This window comes from Phocoena phocoena, chromosome 6, assembly GCF_963924675.1.
Source record: "Phocoena phocoena chromosome 6, mPhoPho1.1, whole genome shotgun sequence".
In the NCBI taxonomy this organism is placed as follows: Eukaryota; Metazoa; Chordata; class Mammalia; order Artiodactyla; family Phocoenidae; genus Phocoena; species Phocoena phocoena.
In genome coordinates this window covers 40,630,028-40,651,969 of record NC_089224.1, presented here as the reverse complement: position 1 = coordinate 40,651,969, position 21,942 = coordinate 40,630,028, and the positions used below count along the sequence as shown (strand labels likewise).

Genomic DNA, 21,942 nt, shown 5'->3' with positions numbered 1-21,942 from the left:
ATGGCCAGTAATCACAAACCTTCAGCAGCTCGGCCTGTTTCTCGAGGTGGGATTGGATTGACAGGAAGGCCTCCTTCTGGAACACGGCCCCCATCAGGAAATATTCGAGTGGCAACTGGAGTAAGTTTAAAACAAATAATTGAAGTTTTATGCGTATATCCTGGTAGAATTTGGAAAGCTTGTCTATAATAAGAGATTCTTCTTTGTTTTTCTTTATAAAGAAAACATACTATTATATAAGTATGTTTTCTGGAAAACATCTAGAAGTATAAATGTGGGAGAATGTTTGAAAGACACTGTTATGAGAAAGAGGCCTGCTCATGCTGATATTCAAATTTATTTTAAAGCTACAGTAATTTAAGTGGTATAGTGTATTGGTGCCAAAACCAAGTGAAATGGAAAAGACCAGAAATGGAATCGGGCGTGTAAGAATTTAATTAATGATTAAGGTGACATTTCAAATTAGTTGGAAAAACATGGAGTATTCAGTAGTGCACTCAAATAACTGGTAAACCATTTGTTTTAAAAAACCAAATCCCTCCCTCACACAGAATTCTAGATATTTTAGAAATTTTATATTTAAAAAATGAAACCATAAATGTATTAGAGGAAAATATGGGTAAGTATTTTGTATAAACTTGGCGTAGGCTAGGCCTTTGTAAAAATAACAGGAAACATCGAGTACTGAAAAGGAAAGTATTTTTATATTTATATATTTGAATTTAAAAAAATTGAAAACATCATAAAAAGGTTAAAAGAAAAACCACAAACTGGTTAAAAAAAAAGTATTTGCAACATATATGTCATACATAGAATTCAGACTCTTAAAATGAAAAAGGAAAGTTTACTCATTTGTAAAAGCTCTTTCTGTATTAAAGCTATAAATCCTATGTCCAATCAAAATTCCTTGAGATTTCTCTTGGGGTAGGGGAAGGAATATCATTGTAAAACTATTCTAGCATTCACTTAGAACGGTACAAAGGCAAAAATAAGAAAAAGTACAATACTCTAATATAAAAATATAAGAAGTAAAACAGTGTTCTGGTTGCTACAGCAGCCTAGAAACAAACTAGTAAATGTTAAGAGCTTAATGTAAGATAGAGAGTGTCATAAATCAGTGAATCAGTAAGAGAAACACACCACATTAGAAATAATTGGTAAACTTTATAAGCTGATAATTCTAAGCAGAATAATACCCTGTAAGGATAATTTATTACATTTTCAGGTACTCAAGCTCGGACAGTAGACTAATTGCAAACTAGAGATAATGTTGGGTCCTGTGTTTAAATAATAAGAAGAGCAGCAATTTTTGGAGGGAATAATTTTGTTAAAGTTAGGTTTTCTTTAAGTTTTAAGATTTTTCTAGAGTTTTAGGTAATATTATCAACATCATCAACTTATACTGAAATGATTTTTCTAAAGTCTTCATATATATGGTACTGAGCGAGGGTATCTTTTTCTATTATTCTAATAGTAAGAATTTATGCTTGTTAAATATTTATAAAAGGAATCTGAAATATATTGGCCACCTACTGTTTGCCAGGTGCTTTAACTAATTTTTGCAGTTACTAAAATAGTAATGCTTGTTGTAAAACATGCAAAGGAAAAGTGTCAGAGTTCCCTCCTTCTACCCCAGGTATACCCATTGTCTAAGGTGTGATGTATATCCTTCTAGACCTTTTTCTATCCATTTACAAACACTAACACACATCCATATATAATTGTATGGTTTTAGTATTTTCCAGAATGAGGACAGTGCTATATGTATACATTCTTATTTCTCTTGTCCTTTTCTTTCAATAAGGTATTGTAAATATATTTCTGTGTGAACACATGAATACCTACTCCATTCTTTTTAATGTGTGCAGTTTTTTTTTGTGGTACGCGGGCCTCTCACTGCTGTGGCCTCTCCCGTTGCGGAGCACAGGCTCCGGACGCACAGGCTCAGTGGCCATGGCTCACAGGCCCAGCTGCTCTGTGGCATGTGGGATCCTCCCGGACCGGGGCACAAACCCGTGTTCCCTGCATCGGCGGGCGGACTGTCAACCACTGCGCCACCAGGGGAAGCCCTGTGCAGTTTTAATTTATGCTTTCTTCTCTATACTTTCATCTGGTAAATTTTTTTATGTGATATAGTTATTTGAGTAGCTGTCATAATTATGCTTGCATAGAGCCAAAGAGGAAATTATTCAGAAGGTTTATCCAAGGAGAGATTTAGCATTCTTTCCCAAAGATCACTCAGGATAATCCTGAACTCATTTCATTTGAATTTGTAGTTGACAGTATTCCTGTATACAATGTATTCTTTGGAATGTGTTACTGTTCCTGGCCCCCATACTCACATTAATTACCAAGTACTTCTCAGAGTCACTTGAGAACTATGTTAGCTGATAGAATTTGAGGCTACCAGCTAAAAGAATTAAAAACAATCAAAATCAACCAGAATGGTTGTATCTAACCTCTATCTAAAATTTCTACTACATATTTAAATCTACTACTTTATTCTTTGACAGAGAGTGAGAAAAAAGAAAAGAGGGAAAGGAAGATAAACAAAAGAAGGATATCTTGGAACAGTTTCAGGCTGTCCTTTATACCTTCCCATGCCTGTACATACTATATGAACTGACAAGAAGGGAGTCTTTTGACCTTTCCTCAGGGTGTATAATATTACATTAGATTCTGCAGACCTGAAGTAGAGAATCATGTAGAGTAATAATTATGAATGCTTGCTGAATGATGGAAACTCTTTAATACTTATATGGCTATCTTGTGATGTAATTATATCTTTTCTTGTCAAGATGAAAATTTCTTTATTTTTTTCTGATTTTAATGGTAATATATACTTACTGTAATAATGTTGAAAATATGAAATTATATAAAATAAAAATGAACTATTATATCATTATATAGGGATAAACTTTGTTACTATTTTTTAATGTAATCCTCCAGACTTTATTTTACAGAAATGGAATTATAACCATTTCCTATGATTAAATAAGAACAAATAGGTGGACATTTTGCTCCTTTCCAGTTTGGGAGTACTATAAATACATCTACACATAGAATTTTAAATTTTAAAGAAATGTATTATTTAATTATCATAGAATTTTAGAGGTTAATTTTATTTAATATTTCAGACATTTAAAATGTAAGGAAAATTTTACAAATTATATAGAATCTTAGTTTTTTTTAATATTCTCTTTGCAGTCTTAACAATATTAGAGGCACAGTCTTTTTCTTGTTTATTAAAGCTGAATCTTGTTTGTCATTTAGATGCCACCTGGAACAGCAAGACTGGGCTCTCGTGGTGGTCCCATAGGGACAGTAGGAGTTCTGTCCTCTCAAATCAGAGTTGCTGATCGTCCTGTGACACAACAAGGTTTGAGTGGAATGAAAACTGGGATGAAAGGTATCTATTTTAAGAAGATGAGTATATTTTGTACAAGTATTACAGTATCATATTACTAAATCAGAATTGTAGACTGAAAGAGGCTATTTTACTCAATTCTTATTCCTTGATTCACAAAATTGTAAGGGTTAAATAAAAGAATGAATGTGAAAATTCATTGTGAACTAGGGAGTTATATACATATATTAGCTATTTTAATCTTCATTTTTCTTAACATAAAAGTTTGCTATAACTTTTCCTAAATTGAAGTATAGTTGATTTACAATGTCATGTTAATTTCAGGTGTACAGCATAGTGATTCAGTTATATATACATATATGTGTATATATATACTCCTTTTCAGATTCTTTTCCCTTATAGGTTTTTACAAAATATTAAGTATAGTTTCTTGTGCTATACAGTAGGTTCTTGTTGGTAAACTTTGCTATAACTTGAAGAAATTTGAAATAATTTGAAGAAAAGAAAAGCTCAGGAATAAAAATTAGATTTCTAGTACTATATAGAAATATTCTGAAATACTTTTTTTTTTTGGTTTCTATACCAAAATGACACTGGTAAGGTATTTGTGTATTTATGAGTAGTGAATCAAGAATTGTTACTTTTGGTAATAATATTCCATTATAATGCTTAAGTAAGGAAGTGAGGCTAACGCATAGATTTATATACTACATCTCTCATTATGCCTCTCTGTGTTTAGAAAGGCATAATAATATTATATGTTATGATTCAGAAAGTTGGTCTATAATATATATATAATTCGAAGCATGGTGAACTGTTTTATAATGAGCTTTTTATTTTCTGTATTTGTGCAAATGACTTATCAGGGATGAAGATACTCTACTGGTACAAAATTAATTATAAGATGTCATACTACATTCTGTAATGCAGTATATCATGCCTTTCAGGAGACTTAAATTTTCTTACTTGTATTATAATACCCTTAGCTCACTAAATATTAAAAACCAATTGATTACTGGACTTCCCTGGTGGTCCAGTGGTTAAGACTCCATGCTTACGATGCATGGGGTGTGGGTTCAATCCCTGGTTGAGGAGTAAGATCCTACAAGCTGTGTGGCGTGGCCAAAAGATGAGAAAAAAAAAACAATTGATTATTTAGAAATGCTTGCTTAATAATTATCAATACTGTGAAGGAAAATGAGTCAAAATTTTGTAGTTGTTTAGTCTTTAAAAATGTCTTCATAGAAGTGTTTATGTTTAATGTTATTTAAAAACAAGGGTAAGAAACATACTACAATTCTATAGAGAATTCATCAAATTTTATTACTGTGTTAATTTCTCCTTTAGAACAGGACCAGTATCATTTAAGATAGTAATTTTCTACTTCAAAGCCTTGTGCGAAAGAGTTCTGATTGTTACCGTCATGCACCACTATCTGCTGTGACTTTTGCTCTTACCTGTTCCAGTTTCTCATTTCCCATTCTAGTGAGACATTCTCTCCCTCTTCTCAGCATAGACCTCAGTCAGTACTCCCTAGCCGTTTCTCTCATGCCTTGCAGGGCACTTTACCTCTCTCAAGGTTTGGGACATTTAACCTAGGAATACTTTTTTAGTCCTACTGAAATGTAAGATTATGTTTCTTTCTAAAAAGTCTGTGAAAAATTTATGTAAAATCATAATATCTTGCCTACATTGAGAAATTTGTAGTCTAAATCTGCGCTGTCCATTATGATAGCCAATAGCTATATGTGGCTATTTAAATTTAAATTAATTAAAATTAGGTAAAATAAAAATTCACTTCCCAGTAGCACCAGCCATATTTCAAGTGGTCAGTATTCCCATGTAGCTACTTTATTGGACAGTGCTGCTATAGAATATTTCCATTGTTGCAGAAAGTTCTTTTGGTTAGCCCTGTTCTAGACCCCCTTAGACCCAGTTTCCATTCAGCCAACCTGACCTGTAGAATCCACTGTTTTTGTTTTTGTTTTTTTGAGTCCATTGTCCTGACACTCTTTGTGGTCTTAATTCAAGCTTCCATTATGTCATGATGCTAAGATATTAGTTCTCTTTTCTATTTCAGTGCTTCTTCCTCATTTTCAGATTTACTGGGGCATTTGTGAGTACTATTAGAGAGCTGTTGAGTGTAATTCTGGTTGTGCTTTGGATTTGCTATTTTGATGGCATTTTCAAACTGAACACTAATACTTAAAAAAATGTTTTTTAGGTCCCCAGAGGCAAATTTTAGACAAATCTTATTATCTTGGGCTTCTTCGGTATGTTAAATACTTTTTTTCTATGCATGATCATGAAGTTTTAACTACGGTACTTATTAAGATAATTAGGTTGTAAAGCAATTATACTCCAATAAAGATGAAAAAAAAGATAATTAGGTGTCTGTTAATTCCTAAGAATTTTGCATTCTAACATCATTTTTGGTTAATTTGGCTGTAAATAGATGTCATCACAAAATGTGATACAGTTAGGCTGAGGTTTTAAATTTTATGTATTTGAATGTATGTGAACTATATATTTCAAGTTCACTGTTTTTCATTTAATAATAATAATCTTTTATGCTTCTTTCACTAGTTATTCTGAAATATATTATTCAAACATATATGAATATTATGTATTAATGATATATGTATTAATATGTATATGTATTAATGGTAAAATATATATGCTTATTTATAATATATTTAGTACAGAGTTTTAAGTAGGTATGTATTTGGTCAGTTGCTATAAATGTGGCCTAATTTTAATTAATTCATAAGCTTTGTTATATATCTCTAAGTATGCAGCTCTAAATTAAGAACTCTTTTCTCTTTCTATACCTACCTTTTTCTCTGCTCAGGTGTCCTACTTTCTTATCTCCATTTTTCCATTACACTTTGTTTTCTTGTTGGCTCATCCTCTATATCTTCTTTCTCTCTGAATTGCATTCCATTTAATGCATCCTTGTATCGTGTCCTGAAAGCTCTGTTTTCTTTCTTAGTCCTTCTTAATTCTTTTGTTGTTCAATTACCTGAATCCTTTTGATTCTCAAACTGCAGAAGGCAATAGGAGAAGGGTAGGTTTTCTCCATCTGTCCTCAAAGTTGACATCAGTAAGAAAGATAGTGAGGCCATCAGTTGAATAGCATCTTTTGATATCCAGCCACTTTTTAATCAAAAGAAGGGAAGGTGATAGAGCTGTTTCTCATCATTGCATTGCCTCTCTTCTTCAGGATTTGTGCTTCTGTATTAAAAAATACTTTTACCTATTTGTGTAGTTGACTGTAGAGCAGTGGTTCTCAGTTGGCAGTGATTTTGCCCCCCAAGGAACATTTGGCAATTTTTAGACACATTTTTAGTTGTCATAATTAGGTTTGGTGGGTGTGCCACTGGCATCCAGACCAGAGATGCTGATAAACATCCTACAGTGCACAGAATACCACCCACCTACCAAAGTATTATCCAAAGACCTAAAATGTCAATAGTGCTGCTCTTGAGAAACCCTGTCCTAGAGGGTAGCAAGAGCTGTAAGGGTGACAATTAGGTATCTACTTCTGTCTTAGATTGTACCAGTTTGCCCAGGTTTCCATACCAGTAGTGTTTCATCTTTCTTAATGAATAGAGAACCTGTATCAGTTTATCAGTTGGGATATACCTCCTTAATCAAATAAGCCACTTAAATTGTTTTTCTTTTTTTAGTGAAATTTCACAAAACCATTTATATTATTGTTACACATTTATGAAAAGTTTGTTTTGTTTAACTAGAGAGACTGTTTTCTGGATTGGAAGTATTACTGACTTTTTAATTTCTTTTCACTTAGAAGTAAAATAAGTGAACTTACAACAGAAATCAATAAACTTCAGAAAGAAATAGAAATGTACAATCAAGAGAATTCAGTATATTTGTCATATGAAAAGAGGTGAGTAATTTTGCAGTTAAAGTATGCAAGATATGTTTTTATTCTGAGTAACATTTAATGTAGTATGTATCAGGAGTTTAATACTGAATTTGTAGTTATACATAATATTCATAATGTTCATCTGCCTATTTCTGTATTTATGAGTGTTTTTATTTTATGTTTCCAGAGCTGAGACTTTAGCTGTTGAAATCAAAGAGTTTCAAGGACAACTAGCAGACTACAACATGGTATTTGTTCTTTTCTGAATTTCTTTTGAATATTTTCATTGTTTTTTACCAGTTTAAAAAATGTTATTTTAAATACCAAATAATACATGAATACATATGTAGTGAGAAAGATTGAAACCATAGAAAGTGTAGATATTAAAGTTTCGCTTTGCTTTCTCCCTCCTTTCCCTCCCCAGAAATAATTTGGCTTAACAGATTTATAAGTATTCTTCAAGCCTTTAAAAAAAAAAAAGAATTTATCAATACTTAAAAATACAGAAACATGCACACATTTTTTCCCTAACAATGTTAAAATAATAATTTTTAAAGTAGATAAAATTTATTGGGTACTAGCAATGTCATTACTTTAAAAATGTTTTTGTCTTTCTATGGAGTGTTGTCATCATGAAATTTTAAAAATTTAATTACTTAGTCCACAAATTACCTTCATCAGTATGTTTCATTCAAAATACAGTGTTTGCCTTCTGTCAAAATAGAGTATCTAACATAAACATAGTTTTGCTTCCTAATGTGGACTTCCAGAAGATGCTTCCTAATGTGGATTTACAAAAGAAATGATCCCGTTGGCAGTGTTGATTACTGCCTCAATCTTTGGGGTAATCTTGGTCCCATGAAAATTTCTAGTGGCAAAATTTTCTTCCTTCCTAGTCTGTAGGTACTTTAGGCAGCAGTGGTCTCTGGACTTATTGAAAACTTTTATCTCACTTCTCCAACTAAAAAATAGTGTTACAGGGCTTCCCTGGTGGTGCAGTGGTTGAGAGTCCGCCTGCCGATGCAGGGGACACGGGTTCGTGACCCGTTCTGGGAAGATCCCACATGCCACGGAGCGGCGAGGCCCGTGAGCCATGGCCGCTGAGCCTGCGCGTCCGGAGCCTGTGCTCCGCAATGGGAGAGGCCACAACAGTGAGAGGCCCGCGTACCACAAAAAAAAAAAAAAAAATAGTGTTATACAAAATAAGAAACATGCCACCATAATGGTTAGGTAAATTATGATATACCTACTTGATATTGTTACATTGTACTCATAAACAAAATTTATCTGATTATAGTATATTGTAATTTTCATATTTGTTGGACTTTATAATCCATAATATTCTGTAAATGATGTTCTGTTCTAAATATGAGAAAAATAGTTTTTTTGTTTGTTTGTTTTTGTTTTTGCGGTACACGGGCCTCTCACTGTTGTGGCCTCTCCCATTGCAGAGCACAGGCTCCGGACGCGCAGGCTCAGCGGCCATGGCTCACAGGTCCAGCCGCTCCGCAGCACGTGGGATCTTGCCGGAACGGGGCACGAACCCACGTCCCCTGCATCGGCAGGCGGACTCTCAACCACTGCGCCACCAGGGAAGCCCAAAAAATAGTTTTTTATAAAATACAAAAAGACATTAGATGAAAGGGATTTTTAGTTGTACTAGAATGCATTAGGTAAGTTACTTAATATAAAAATATTAATAACATGTGAAATATGCTATTTGTAGGTTTTTCTCTGATACAGAGAAAGCAGTTAGTTAGCCAGATATCTAACATATAGTAAGGTCTCAATAAATATTAGAGCTCATTAGCACTTACTATTCATATCACAAGTGAAAACGTGATATATAGTAATTTATATTACATTAGGAAAGCTTAGTCTTTTAAAATCAATTACATCCAAATAGTTTGCTTTTAGTAGCCTCCTGTTCAGATTCTGGCTCTACAACTTGCTAAATTTCTGTATCTGCAAAATGTGGACGAAATATCTACTTCATAGAGTAATTGTGAAAATTAAGTGAAATAATACATCTAATAAGTTCAGAACAGGGTTTGGTACAAGGTAAATAGATAAATATGTTTGCTATTCCTGTCATTGCCTAACTCTTTGAAGTACACTAACTAGTGTTCTGTTTGTGCCTTGCCCTGCTTTTTAAAAAATTTTTTTTTAATTTTTAGAAGACCAAGAAAATCATTTTACATTTACACTGGTGTAAATTTGTAAATCCGTTAACATTCCTCCCCCCTGAAAAGAAAAAAAAAAAACAGAGAGAGTGAGAGATCTTCCCCCAGATTTTGTCTTCTCAGCATCCTTCTTTATAAGCTCAGACATCTTTTCAGAGCAGACAAAGCTCTTTGAGGTACGATCAGCAGGAAGAGTAGTTCATTACTGCCTACTTTTCCACCCTAAAGATGTAGTTTATTGATTGCTGTAATTCATAGTGTATGCTTACTTAGCTCAATATTTGTTTTTGTCTTAGAATGTAAAGTACTTGGAAGTATTAATACTTAAATGACTACTCATTAGTTGTAAGATTGAATACCTATATTATGGATTACAGAGAAAATTTATGAAGACTAATATAATATGGTTTTTTTGTACTTTTCTTTTTAGTTGGTAGATAAACTTAATACCAATACGGAAATGGAAGAAGTAATGAATGATTACAACATGGTAAGAAAATTTATAAGTATAAGCGATAGATCTACATTGCCTCCAAAACAAAGCATTTATATCTAGAAATAATTTGATAAAACCTTATGTACCTTGGAGATAGGTATTACTCTGATCCTAAATACTACTGTTATAGTTGAGTTCCTTTAGTTGCTCTTTTAAAATTTCTTCCTGTTGGTTGGCTCTCCCAAGTGGATGCTTCAGTGTCTTTCTGCAAGGCTGTGTTTAAACTGGTCTCTCACTAAGCATTAGTTAGGGAGTCCCGTCTACATATATATTATGTATATAATATACATAATATGTATTATGTATATAAACTAGTTTCTATATAAATTAGTATATATATATTAATTGTATATGAATTAGTTTGCAATACTTCTGGTTTAATGTTTGTGGAAATGGAGCTGAGTACTCAATGAAGAGTTTTATTAGAAAGGGAGAAAATGAATAGTTACCATATGATGCCAGACATAATACTACTTTTGATTAGTAAATGAGAATTTATGTTCAGTGGTCTTGGATTATTTGGTAGAAAACAGTAAAATGATAATTGCTAGCTTAATTGATTATAAACATTTGGAAGAAAATAACATACAACTTATAGCATAGTTTATAATTTATTTATACAATCAAAGCCTATTTTATAAAAGCATAGGATTTATAGAATGACTTTTCTAAGTTGGGATTCTGTTAATAAAAGCAATGATAATGTAGTGAAATTATTCTTAGCTTTAAAACACAGGAGAATTCCTAATTTAAAAACTGTATTTTTAACGCCAAATGTAAAAAAGTAAAATCTTTGTGTTTTCTTAGTTTTTTGAGATGGGTCCAAATTCTAGGCTGAATATGCTCAGGTAGAGTCAACTAGGAGTACTCAGGTAAAATCCTAAATGATTTAAGAATACAACTTGCATTGGGTGTAAATTTAACATATTACTAATCAACTATTGAACACTTAAAAAAATCTTGAAATTCTGTTTACATTAATGAAGTTTACATTAGATTACTTGACAGATCAGTAAACAATGAATATTTTTGGTGTGAGATTACAATGCCTGTGAAAAAGACCATTTATTTGTATTTGGTGTTTGTAGTGGTTTGTTAAATGAAGCATACTGTATTTTTTAAAACTGCCTGTGGCATTATGATTGTTATAATAATCTCTAATTGGTTCATAATCAGAACAACCTTTAAAGAGATAGTTTGGCCTAATGGTAATTTTTATCAATAACTTTTGTGTTAACTCTTTATTCAGCTTAAAGCTCAAAATGATCGAGAAACACAAAGTATGGATATTATATTTACTGAAAGACAAGCGTGAGTACACTCCATTTAGAAATCAAACAGATTTATAAGTAACTTGTATAAGGTAGTTTAACTTCTGAGCCATTTAATTCTTTACAATTTTGTTAATTGGTTTTTCCTGATATATTCTTTATTTTAAAAAGTTGAATATTTGCAATACAAATTGTATTGTTTATGTATCTTATCTTCATTCAGAGAAATAAAATTTCTACGTCTTGGAGTTTAAAATCTAAGATGGATAAGAACATCTTCATCTCTACCATTTGCAATTTTAACTTGAGCTCTTTTTTTAAAAAGATTTGTTTATTATTTATTTATTTTTGGCTGCATTGGGTCTTTTTTTTTGAACATCTTTATTGGAGTATAATTGCTTTACGATGGTGTGTTAGTTTCTGCTTTATAACAAAGTGAATCAGCTATACATATACATATATCCCGATATCTCCTCCCTCTTGCGTCTCCCTCCCACACTCCCTATCCCACCCCTCTAGGTGGTCACAAAGCACCGAGCTGATCTCCCTGTGCTATGTGGCTGCTTCGCACTAGCTATTTATTTTACATTTGTTAGTGTATATAAGTCCATGCCACTCTCTCACTTCGTCCCAGCTTAACGCGTCGGGTCTTAGTTGCGGCACACGGGATCTTTGTTGAGGCATGCAGGATCTTTTATTGCGGCATGCAGGCTCTTCATTGTGGCGCACAGGCTTCTCTCTAGTTGTGGCATGCAGGTTCCAGAGCACGTGGGCTCTCTAGTTTGCAGCACATGGGCTTTAGTTGAGGCACGTGAGCTCACTAGTTGTGGCATGCAGGCTTAGTTGCCCCGCGGCATGTGGGATCTTAGTTCCCCCGACCAGGGATCTAATCCTCCCCCCCTGCATTATAAGATGGATTCTTTACCACCGGACCACCAGGGAAGTCCCTAACCTGAGCTTTTTAACTAATTCGAATTATGAGATTTAAGCCCCAGTCTAATGAAATGCACATTATTATTCAGTGGGCTATTTATGTTATTTCATTATTCAATTATTAATTGATAATTAGTTGTTATATTAGTAATCTAATCATAGATGTAGATTATTTGTGCATCTTTATATATAACCTGGTTAAAGACCAAATACCAAGTAACTTTGAGTTTCGTTATAAGGTAAATGTGGCAGTGACAGTAATGACTACAAAGATAATAAATGGATGTAGTGTAGTTATCTTAGCCCATTTGGGCCGCTATAACAAAGTACCATAGACTTGGTTACTTATAAACAACAGGAATTTATTGCTCACAGTTCTGGAGGCTGGGAAGTCCAAGATCAAGGCACCAGTATAGTCCTATTCTGGTGAAGGCCCTCTTACTGGTTCATACCTAGCACCTTATCAAGGTATCATCACATAGTGGAAGGGGCTATGGAGGTTTGTGGGATCTTTTTTTTTTTTTTTCTTTTTTTTTCAGTACGCGGGCCTCTCACGGTTGTGGCCTCTCCCGTTGCGGAGCACAGGCTCCGGACGCGCAGGCTCAGCGGCCATGGCTCACGGGTCCATTCGCTCCACGGCATGTGGGATCTTCCCAGACCGGGGCACGAACCCGTGTCCCCTGCATTGGCAGGCGGACTCTCAACCACTGCGCCACCAGGGAAGCCCTGTGGGATCTCTTTTATAAGGGCCCTAATCCCATTCGTGAGGACTCCACCCTTATGACCTAATCACCTCCCAAAGGCCCCAACCTGCTAATACCATTACCTTTGGTGGTTAGTATTTCAACATATGAATTTTGGAGGGACACAAATATTCAGACAACAGCATTAGTTAACATAATTATTCTTTATTGACTTTTTGATCTTAATTACTGTCTAAAGCAGTGCAAACAGAAGATGAGCTATTTTGTACATACTAATACTGCACACATTTTGTTCCATAAACTTATCAATATCAATTTCCTTGAGAAAAAGGATAATAATTAACCAAAATTATGTAACATCAAACATACTGTCATATTACCTCTGCATGTACAGTAAATATTTGATGAAGAATAGGATTTTAAATATAAGGATGAACTATTTGAAGGATAAATGTAATTTTCTATTGATGAAAAACAAAGGAATCTCATTTTCCCCATCTATCATTTGATGCTTCTGTAAAGTGCTGTCTTTTTTTTTTTTTTTGGCTACACTGGGTATTAGTTGTGGCATGCGGGATCTAGTTCCCTGACCAGGGATTGAACTCAGGCCCCCTACATTGGTAGCACGGAGTCTTAAACACTGGACCACCAGGGAAGTCCCTAAAGTGCTATCTTAAAAATTACAAATATACTGGAAGTCTCTTCCCTTTTACAAAGAAAATTCCATATTCGTGGTGACCAAGCACTTACTTGAAAACTTCCTTTTGTTGTTGTTCTGGTTTTAGACCATTTAGCAAATATTTATCATTTACTACATATAAAATACTTTCCTAGGTACCTAAAGAATAAGAAATAATAAGCTATACCCTGTTGAGGACCTTATATAGTTTAGAACATTTAGGTCCTCATTTATTTCATCATTTATCTGAAAAGTTACGATACCCAGGTCAGATTTATAAATATTATATGTACATGTTTTATAGATATTTTATCCAAAAAAATAACTCCCAGATTATAAATTTAAGAATTGCATAGGTTTATTTGTCTATTTGGTTCATTTGATTAAGGAAAATGTTCTTAAAATAAGGTACTTTGTCCTGAAAATGTCAGCAGTTTCAAAACTTAATATCTGTAGTTTGTAACTAAGGCTGAGTGAAATAGGTTCTACTGACCCTTTAAGAGGAAATTTAAATTAATAACAAGTTATTTTTATAAAGTTTATTTTTATATATCACAGGAGGATAGATTTATTTCATGTGTTAATCAGATAGCCAACATCTTAATAACACAAGACTTTACCTTGACTCTGAACATTCAAAGGGAGCAGGAAATGTCATACCTTGAGAAAGCAGGTATAAAAATCTTGTTTTTATTCTCTTCGCTTTTAGTACCACCATTTACTGTGGTATGAGACCATCTAGTTTATTATGTAACACCTATTTTTAATAAATTGGTTATAGTATATAGCCTCAATATGTTACTATGACACCTGTGGCTTTAATTCAGTTTCATGTGCCTGCTTGAGCTAATGATTCTCTTCCAATTCTAATGTCTACAGTTTTCTAGTTTGGTGTTAGCTAAAATCATTTATCCTTTAAAAATATATGAAATTATAATTTTAAACCCATTTATTTTTCTTTGTTTAGTCAGATATCTATTGAATACCCAATATTTAATTATAAGAGGCTTTTGAATGTAAGAGATGAAAGGTAGTTTTTGCTCATTCATAATTATATTTCATTTTACTACATTTCTCAAATATGAATATTTGCCTCAAATTAAGAAATGATATTTTGGTAAAATGATAGATTATTTAGAAAAAGATGCCTTATATTTTTAAAGTTATCTCACTCTTATAATTGAGATTGAAAACGATAACGTATAATTTACATTATCTGTTAGGAAATATTACACTTAAAACATTTATATATTTTATTGAAAACATGTTCCTATAAATACAAATACGCATTACAAATGAGTCAGTTCTTTTATTTCACAGGGTATATCATCCAAAACAGTTTTTATTTTCCTCAGTAGACATTTGAACTGAATTTACTATTGATATAACCTTAAAAATGACTATTTTTAGGATATAATGTACACCTACATTATTTTTAGTCTCTTTTTTCTAAGAAATTATCAGGTATGTACATGTGTTAAAAACTTTATGTTATAGAGAAATTTGAACATACCCAAAAATTAAATAGTGTATTATACTCCTATGCACCCATCTCCATCAGCTTTTATCCAACCCTGCTCCATCCAGACCACTAGACACTGTTCCCTTCCCTGTATAGTGATGAAGAAAATTTAAAACCCCATATTATTTAATCCATAAATATATTTCAGTGTTTTAGAGATATTCCTTTCTCTAAAAGATATGAATACTGTATACTAAATTTCCTCACATATAGAAGGTAAAAATGATAGATTTTGTTACAGTTTTTAATGCCACTATTTGCATTAAGTTGTTAAAATTATGATTGTAGCCAATGGATTATAAGGAATTGGCAAATAATTCACTTTAGACTCTTCCTATAATAGTCTCAAGGCCAATATTCTTTGGACCATTATTGTCCTATGAGGTATTAGCAGCCATACATCAAAGAAAAGATTTTGTTGTCAAGGAAGTTTGGCAAATTCTTAATATTTCGCTCTTGAAGAGCAGAGAGCAGTTTAGTAAAGCCTTGGGTAGGTCCTATAGTAAAGAAACTTGTTTGACTTTGTTTAAACCCAGTATTTCCTAGTAATTCTATAGTAGTTTTTCCATGTACCTTTTAATCCCCCATCCTGTAAATACTTCTGAATGTCTCTCTGGAAATTAATGTTCTAGAAGACAATTTGGGAAACATTGCTCTATCTACAGCATCCCAAAGAACTGACCACGGACCAACTGAAGATTCCTCAGCCACAGCACAGAAGCATTTGAATAAAAATCTAAAGAGAGGCAGAAATAGGTATTTTAAAAAACAAGATTCATAGATGATTCCCACTTTGGAAGCCACCATATTATTCAATTGTGACAGTCATACATTTTGATGACAGTCTTTCTTTGTAACGAAAATCAAGAGATTGTGCCTGGACATTGAACCTGTGCTTTAAATCGCTACTAAATTTTCAGAAATTTGTTGTGCCAATTCAGGAAACATTTAAAAAAATTTAAAAAGCATCTTCCAATTCCATGAATTCATTCTATGGGCATAAAATCAACCTTAGCATGTTGTCAGTTTAAACTATCTCTGTTCTTCACTTTGACTTGTGATAAAATTCCAAAATCTTTATTTCTTTACTGATTCCAATCAGTAAAACTTTAATATGTATTACATCACATATCTGACTAATATGAAAATCTGTTCATTTTAATTAATGAATACTTTAGGCCTTTTCCTACTGTTATGTATGGTCCCCTGAATACTGCTGAGAATAGTAATGCTAGTATTTTAACTGTTAGCTAACAAGGAGTGGCAGTTACTGTATTTGGACCTACTTGCACAATGCCAATGAGAAGAGCATAATTTTATGATATATATGTGTGTTGCAATTAATATGATGGTCTACTAGCTATAGTTCAGTATGTCATGTATCAAAATCTCCATGTCTAAACTGTGAGTGAGCTGTTAACATTTTTTAAAGAATCAAACATTGAAAGAAATTAATTTTCTTCACGTAATTCATGAGTATCTATGTATTTGTCTTCAATAAACCCATCATCATCTACCACAAATTGATGTAGTTGTTCAAATATTACTATAGTTTCTTCAGAGCTTGTGTCTGATATCTGTGGAGGAGGACTTGGATTTCTGGTAAAACTATCTTCATAGGTTTCTGCTTCATGCTCTTCCAGGCGATGATGATTGTAACTAAGCAGAAAATTATACCATACTGGACATTTGATAGCAATTGAAATGAGGAGTGAAGTCATCAGTACAGTGACTACAACACTGACAAGAAAAGTCCAGCTTTTTCCTTGAGATTCACGTTCTTAAATGGAATACCGAGAAAGAGAGGGTGGGGGTAGTTTTGTTAAATTGACAAAAATAAAATAATCATAATTACATGTCCTAATAACTCCCCAATATTGGTATTAGAAATAAATGTACATAATCTTCTTTAAGCAAAAGTTACTAAAACTGCCAAAAATAAAGATATTTCATAGTGTGGTGAAAGAATACCTTTTTTCAAAATATCTACCTGTCTTTGCAGGTATTGTTTATCCATTCACCTAGGAACATTATTGATTTATACCTGTTAAGAATTGTGACTTAACTAGTTAATACCAAGGCTCAGAGACGTTAAATATCAATAATTTGCATAACGGCATTTGACTGATAGCTAGCAGAGCCTACTTTAGAAACCCAGTGTTTTGTCGGTCTTTTCTTGGGTGGAGGAATTGTTCTTTTACATAGTTTCTAGAAATTTAAAATACAAAAAAATAATGAGAACTATCTCGGTTTATTTGGTATGCTATCCTCAGCAATATTATTATTCAAAACCAGTACATTACCTGAATTTTTTGTTAAGTTGTTCAAAAAACTATTAAATGTTGAATTGCTAATGGACTGAAAATGAATGTAAAGATCTTCAGTTATAGATGAAGGAAATTTTGAGTAGCATTCAGCCTTGTAAGGTACTGTTTTGATATTGTAGCACTTCAGTGTATCCGGATAGCTGCACATGGTGATGTTCTCATTTTCTAGGAAATTAGAAAGAATAAGATTTATTATGGAAAATAATATTATTATGGTTAATAAATTATTATGGTTAACAGCATTTTATAATTTTTTATCTAGAATTTTTTGACATATTTATCTGTCATCATTAAAGATATTATAAAAAAGAAACTGTTGTATTTGCCTAGCAACACAACAAGCTAAATGCCCATTTCTGTTTATGTTATAAATGTAGCTTAAGTGCAGTATCTGTTTAGTGTTTAGTTTGTCTGTGTTAGTAATGTAAAAATGTTATGATTTAGATTATGGTGAACATCTGGAACATGGCATGTAGTTTAGAAAGTGGGGCACCTGTTTTCACCTACTCTCTGACAAGCTCTCCTAAGAAAAGGAAGTGCTTTTAAAAATTAGTCTTATATATTGAAACTGCAAACTTAGTATACAAAGTGACAATTTCATCTCATATATATAGAACATTTAATTTTCTTTTCTTCTTTTTCTTTTTTTCTGGAGAGGCAGAGGGAGAGCTTGTACTCAGCAATTGCTTTTCAGTGTTTCTTCTTGTTTCCCTTAAACAGGAGGTTTCCTTTTCTTTTAGACATGAAACAAGAGACTTTTCTGGGGTAGAACAATCCAAAATCAATCACATTTTGGTTTTGACTAATTTAAATTATGATTGCTTACCTAGTGTCACATTCGATGTGTTCAACCAGTTTTGCAAATTCAGTAGACTACAAGAACAGTTCCACGGATTTCCATATAAAATTATGAATTCCAGATGAAACAGTTGTGGTACATCAAGATAGCTTATCAAATTGCCTTGCAGATTCAATAGTATCAGGCTTTTTAGAGGCACAAATATATCATGATTCAGTTGAACTATTTTGTTTTGGCAGAGATATAACTGTTTTAGTTTATCTAAGCCTGTAAAGGCACCCTGTTGAATTATGTGGATGGAGTTTCTACAGATATTTAAAATTTCTAGATTGGAGAGTTTACCAAAACTATTATTATGTAGGATAACGACATTGTTCTCAATCAAATAGAGCTCGGTGAGTAAAAAATATGTCTGTAGAACTCTTGTATCTGTAACATTCAGAGTAATTTGGTTATAACTGAGGTCAAGTATAGTAACATTTTTATTGATATTTGCTGGAATCAAAGCATAATTCTTTGCAGTGAAATTACATTTGACTTCCTAAAAAGAAAATTAGAAATGCATTAATAAGGAAAAATGCTAGTAGAATTTCCCAAATTTTCATATGCAGGCAATTAGACATTAGAAGGAAATACTTTTAGAAAAAAATCTACTATCTAATCTTTTTTTTTTTTTTTTTTGCGGCACGTGGGCCTCTCACTGTCGCGGCCTCTCCCGTCGCAGAGCACAGGCTCCCGACGCGCAGGCCCAGTGGCCATGGCCCACGGGCGCAGCCGCTCCGCGGCACGCGGGATCCTCCTGGACCGGGGCACGAACCCGGGGCCCCCGCATCGGCAGGCAGACTCCCAACCACTGCGCCACCAGGGAAGCCCTACTATCTAATCTTTTTATATTAAAATATGAAAAAGGTAAAGCAAATACTTTTTTTTTAATTGGGATGGAATGTTGAAGATTAAGGAATTCTGATATATATAATTGAGGAAGGAGATTGTAGTTTGTCATACAAGTATCTTCCAACTGTTATTAAATAATCATTACAGAAAGAAAATATTGGTATATTGCCATTTATATATGTGGAAATAAATGGTAAATAATAATTCTGTTATTTAGTATTTCAGTGTGCAAAATTGACATTTATAATGAGAAAATAATGTAAAAATGTAATTTTTAAAAATCAGAGCTACCAGCACTACATCTAGGACTATTAAATAATTAAGAAACAATATTCAATATATACCTCTATAGGGTTAACAGCTCAAAATTTGGTGTTTTAAAAGAAAATATCTTGTAACAGAAATTGAGCCATGTGTTGAGTTTAAAGAGTCAGGCAACAGGAAGAAGTGCTTTCCTTATGTGGATATAAATCCAAAGAAATAGTTCTTGTTTTGACTGTTTTTGTAGTTGAAATGTCCCCCAATAATAATAATAATGTAACAACAGCAATTTCCCTCATAAATATGTGGTTTTTTTTAAACGTTTCCTACATTTTAAAGTGTGTTTTTTATGTCTTAACTAATCTACGGTTTTGTAGTGAAATTTTACGTATTTCTCCTTTAGTCAGCTTTTAAAGAACTCAGTTTTTTAAAAAATGAAGACTGCTTTTGTCAAATTAGAATCTGGCTCAGAGATCACATGTTTTGAATATACACAGCTAACTAAAGAGTTTGTTTTGATAGCTTAATTTTTTTCTTCTTTTATTGCCTTCAGTATTTTACTAAATCTACACAAAGTGTACCTTTGAGAATATTTTCACTAGCTTGATTGTAAAAACTTACGATTTTAGACGTCTGGCTTTCGTCTGATAACAATAGCATGGAGAGTGGCCAAAACAAGATTGTGATGCTTGTGATTTTCATATTGCAAGCCTGACAGAAAAGAGAGTATTTATATCTCATTAGGAGACTAGAACATTAGAGATTTTTTAGGACATTTTGATTTCTATTTTTCTCCTTTTAAATCTATTTTTTCTTAAAATATATAAAATATGAAACAAGTAAATATCCCTTCACCCTCCCTGCACTCTAATCTTAAAAAACTGGAAAGCTCCTGGGGAGAATGAAAGACAGTAATTTTCAGGGTGTCTCTTTAGTTCCTAGATCTAGTGAAAGGAACTTTAAAACAATTGAAGTGGTTGTACATTTTAAAATTTTAATATATGTGCACAAAAGCAAGTCCAGAAGGATATATATTTATGTATATATACACGTTTAAGTATATGCTTATATTGCTACTTCTTGATTTTTCAGTTTTAGGCATTATCTATTGATATTATCCTTTGACTTAACACTTCGGGAGATGAGAGTCCTCAGCTTTCTTTCAAACACTCCCTACCTTCATCTTCAATGCATCAAATATATACTTACTGTCTCTTTACTCTCCGAGCATAGTCACTTGTAATTTTGGTTAGATGGGTACTCAGTGTTTATACTATCAGGAATGTATAAAGCTGTCAATGACTGAGCCCTGTTAACAGGATTATTATTCTGTTCCTGCACACTGTTTTTCCTCTAATTAATTGTCCTGGTTTTCTTTTCATGTGCTTAGGGTTTTTTTTTTTCCTCATTAATTTATACCCAAACTCTCCCTAGCAAATCTATCAATAGTTTATGTATATTAGATAGTTTAATTTGTTTCAGTTGCTTGAAGAAGTCTCTCCTAGAGCCTGCTGCCATGCTCTGATCTAGATGAGCTGATCACTAGGCCCTCTACACAGCCGTTGACTTCCACTCTCCTTCCACCCTCATTGTAGAGACTCCCTTTTGCCCTTGTTACTGGATTCCTGTTTTCTAGAATGGCCTGTCTTGGATTACTGCCTTTTTTCCATGGAGCTTCCTGCAGGAGCTTCCTGAGAAGGTCCATAGAAGAGAATTTTTTTAGACCGTGAAAGATATTTTGGCTAGAAGTAGAACTCTAAGTAGGAAATAATCTTCCCTCAAAAGGTTGATGGCATTGCCCCATTGTCTTTGGGTTTCTAGTCCCTCAGTATCAGCAGGGGATTGCTTTCAGGAGTCCCTACAGATACCAAATCTGTAGATGTTCAAGTCCCTTACATAAAATGGTGCAATATAATGAATACAGTGGACCTTTCGTATCCATGGGTTTTACATCTGTGGATTCAACCAACCATGACTGTATTACTGTTAAGAACTGTGATGCTATGCCGTTCTAATTCTTTATCCTTTTATGTAACTTGCCGTTTCTTAACCCCAAAGCTTTTTCTTTGCTCTAAAGTATTGTATAGTTAGAGGTGTACAGTATAGTGATTCACAATTTTTAAAGGTTATACTCCATTTATAGTTATTATAAAACATTGGCTATATTCTCTGAGTTGTACAATATAGGCTTAATATGGATATTCTGAAATTTCATGATCCTTTTGAGAGTCTGTTTTCATTCATGAAACTGGGCAGTTGGTGGGCACTTTCAATCTGGAAACAGTGGGAAATTTTCTGAATTATTTGACTGATGGTATTGATAATTTTCTTCCTCATTAAAAAAGAAAAACCTCACTTCTGTTTCTAGAACCCCTTTAATTAGGTGTTGGATCTCCTGGTATGATTTTCTAATTTTTTATGTTTACTCTTCCACATTTCATCTCTGTGTGTTTTTGCTCTGCTTTCTGGAACTTTATTGTCAAACTCTTCTATTAACGTTTTCTTTTTCCTGTCATCTTCTTAATTCTAAGCTCTTTTTGTTCTCTGAAAATTTCTTTTGTAGTATACTGTGGTATGAATATATTTTTTCCTTGTTTTTTCTTGTATCTCTTGTTTT

The 21,942-nt window shown here is 33.1% G+C and overlaps 2 protein-coding genes across 2 annotated transcripts in view; one reads left to right on the top strand and one right to left on the bottom strand.

Moving 5' to 3' along the window:
- IFT74 (intraflagellar transport 74) overlaps nucleotides 1-21,942 on the top strand; it is a 72,731-nt gene continuing 50,789 nt past the window's right edge. Inside the window, exons 1-7 of the mRNA XM_065879092.1 lie at nucleotides 1-120; nucleotides 3,274-3,409; nucleotides 5,592-5,640; nucleotides 7,179-7,277; nucleotides 7,444-7,504; nucleotides 9,870-9,929; nucleotides 11,185-11,246. Coding sequence (XP_065735164.1) covers nucleotides 1-120; nucleotides 3,274-3,409; nucleotides 5,592-5,640; nucleotides 7,179-7,277; nucleotides 7,444-7,504; nucleotides 9,870-9,929; nucleotides 11,185-11,246 — 587 coding nt within the window. The remainder of the gene's footprint in view (nucleotides 121-3,273; nucleotides 3,410-5,591; nucleotides 5,641-7,178; nucleotides 7,278-7,443; nucleotides 7,505-9,869; nucleotides 9,930-11,184; nucleotides 11,247-21,942) is intronic.
- Nucleotides 16,496-20,027, bottom strand: LRRC19 (leucine rich repeat containing 19). Its single transcript, XM_065879659.1, has 4 exons — nucleotides 19,947-20,027; nucleotides 18,198-18,711; nucleotides 17,348-17,536; nucleotides 16,496-16,824 (listed from the first exon to the last, which is right to left on the bottom strand). The coding sequence occupies exons 1-4, from the start codon at nucleotides 20,025-20,027 to the stop codon at nucleotides 16,496-16,498; spliced, it is 1,113 nt and encodes a 370-aa protein (XP_065735731.1).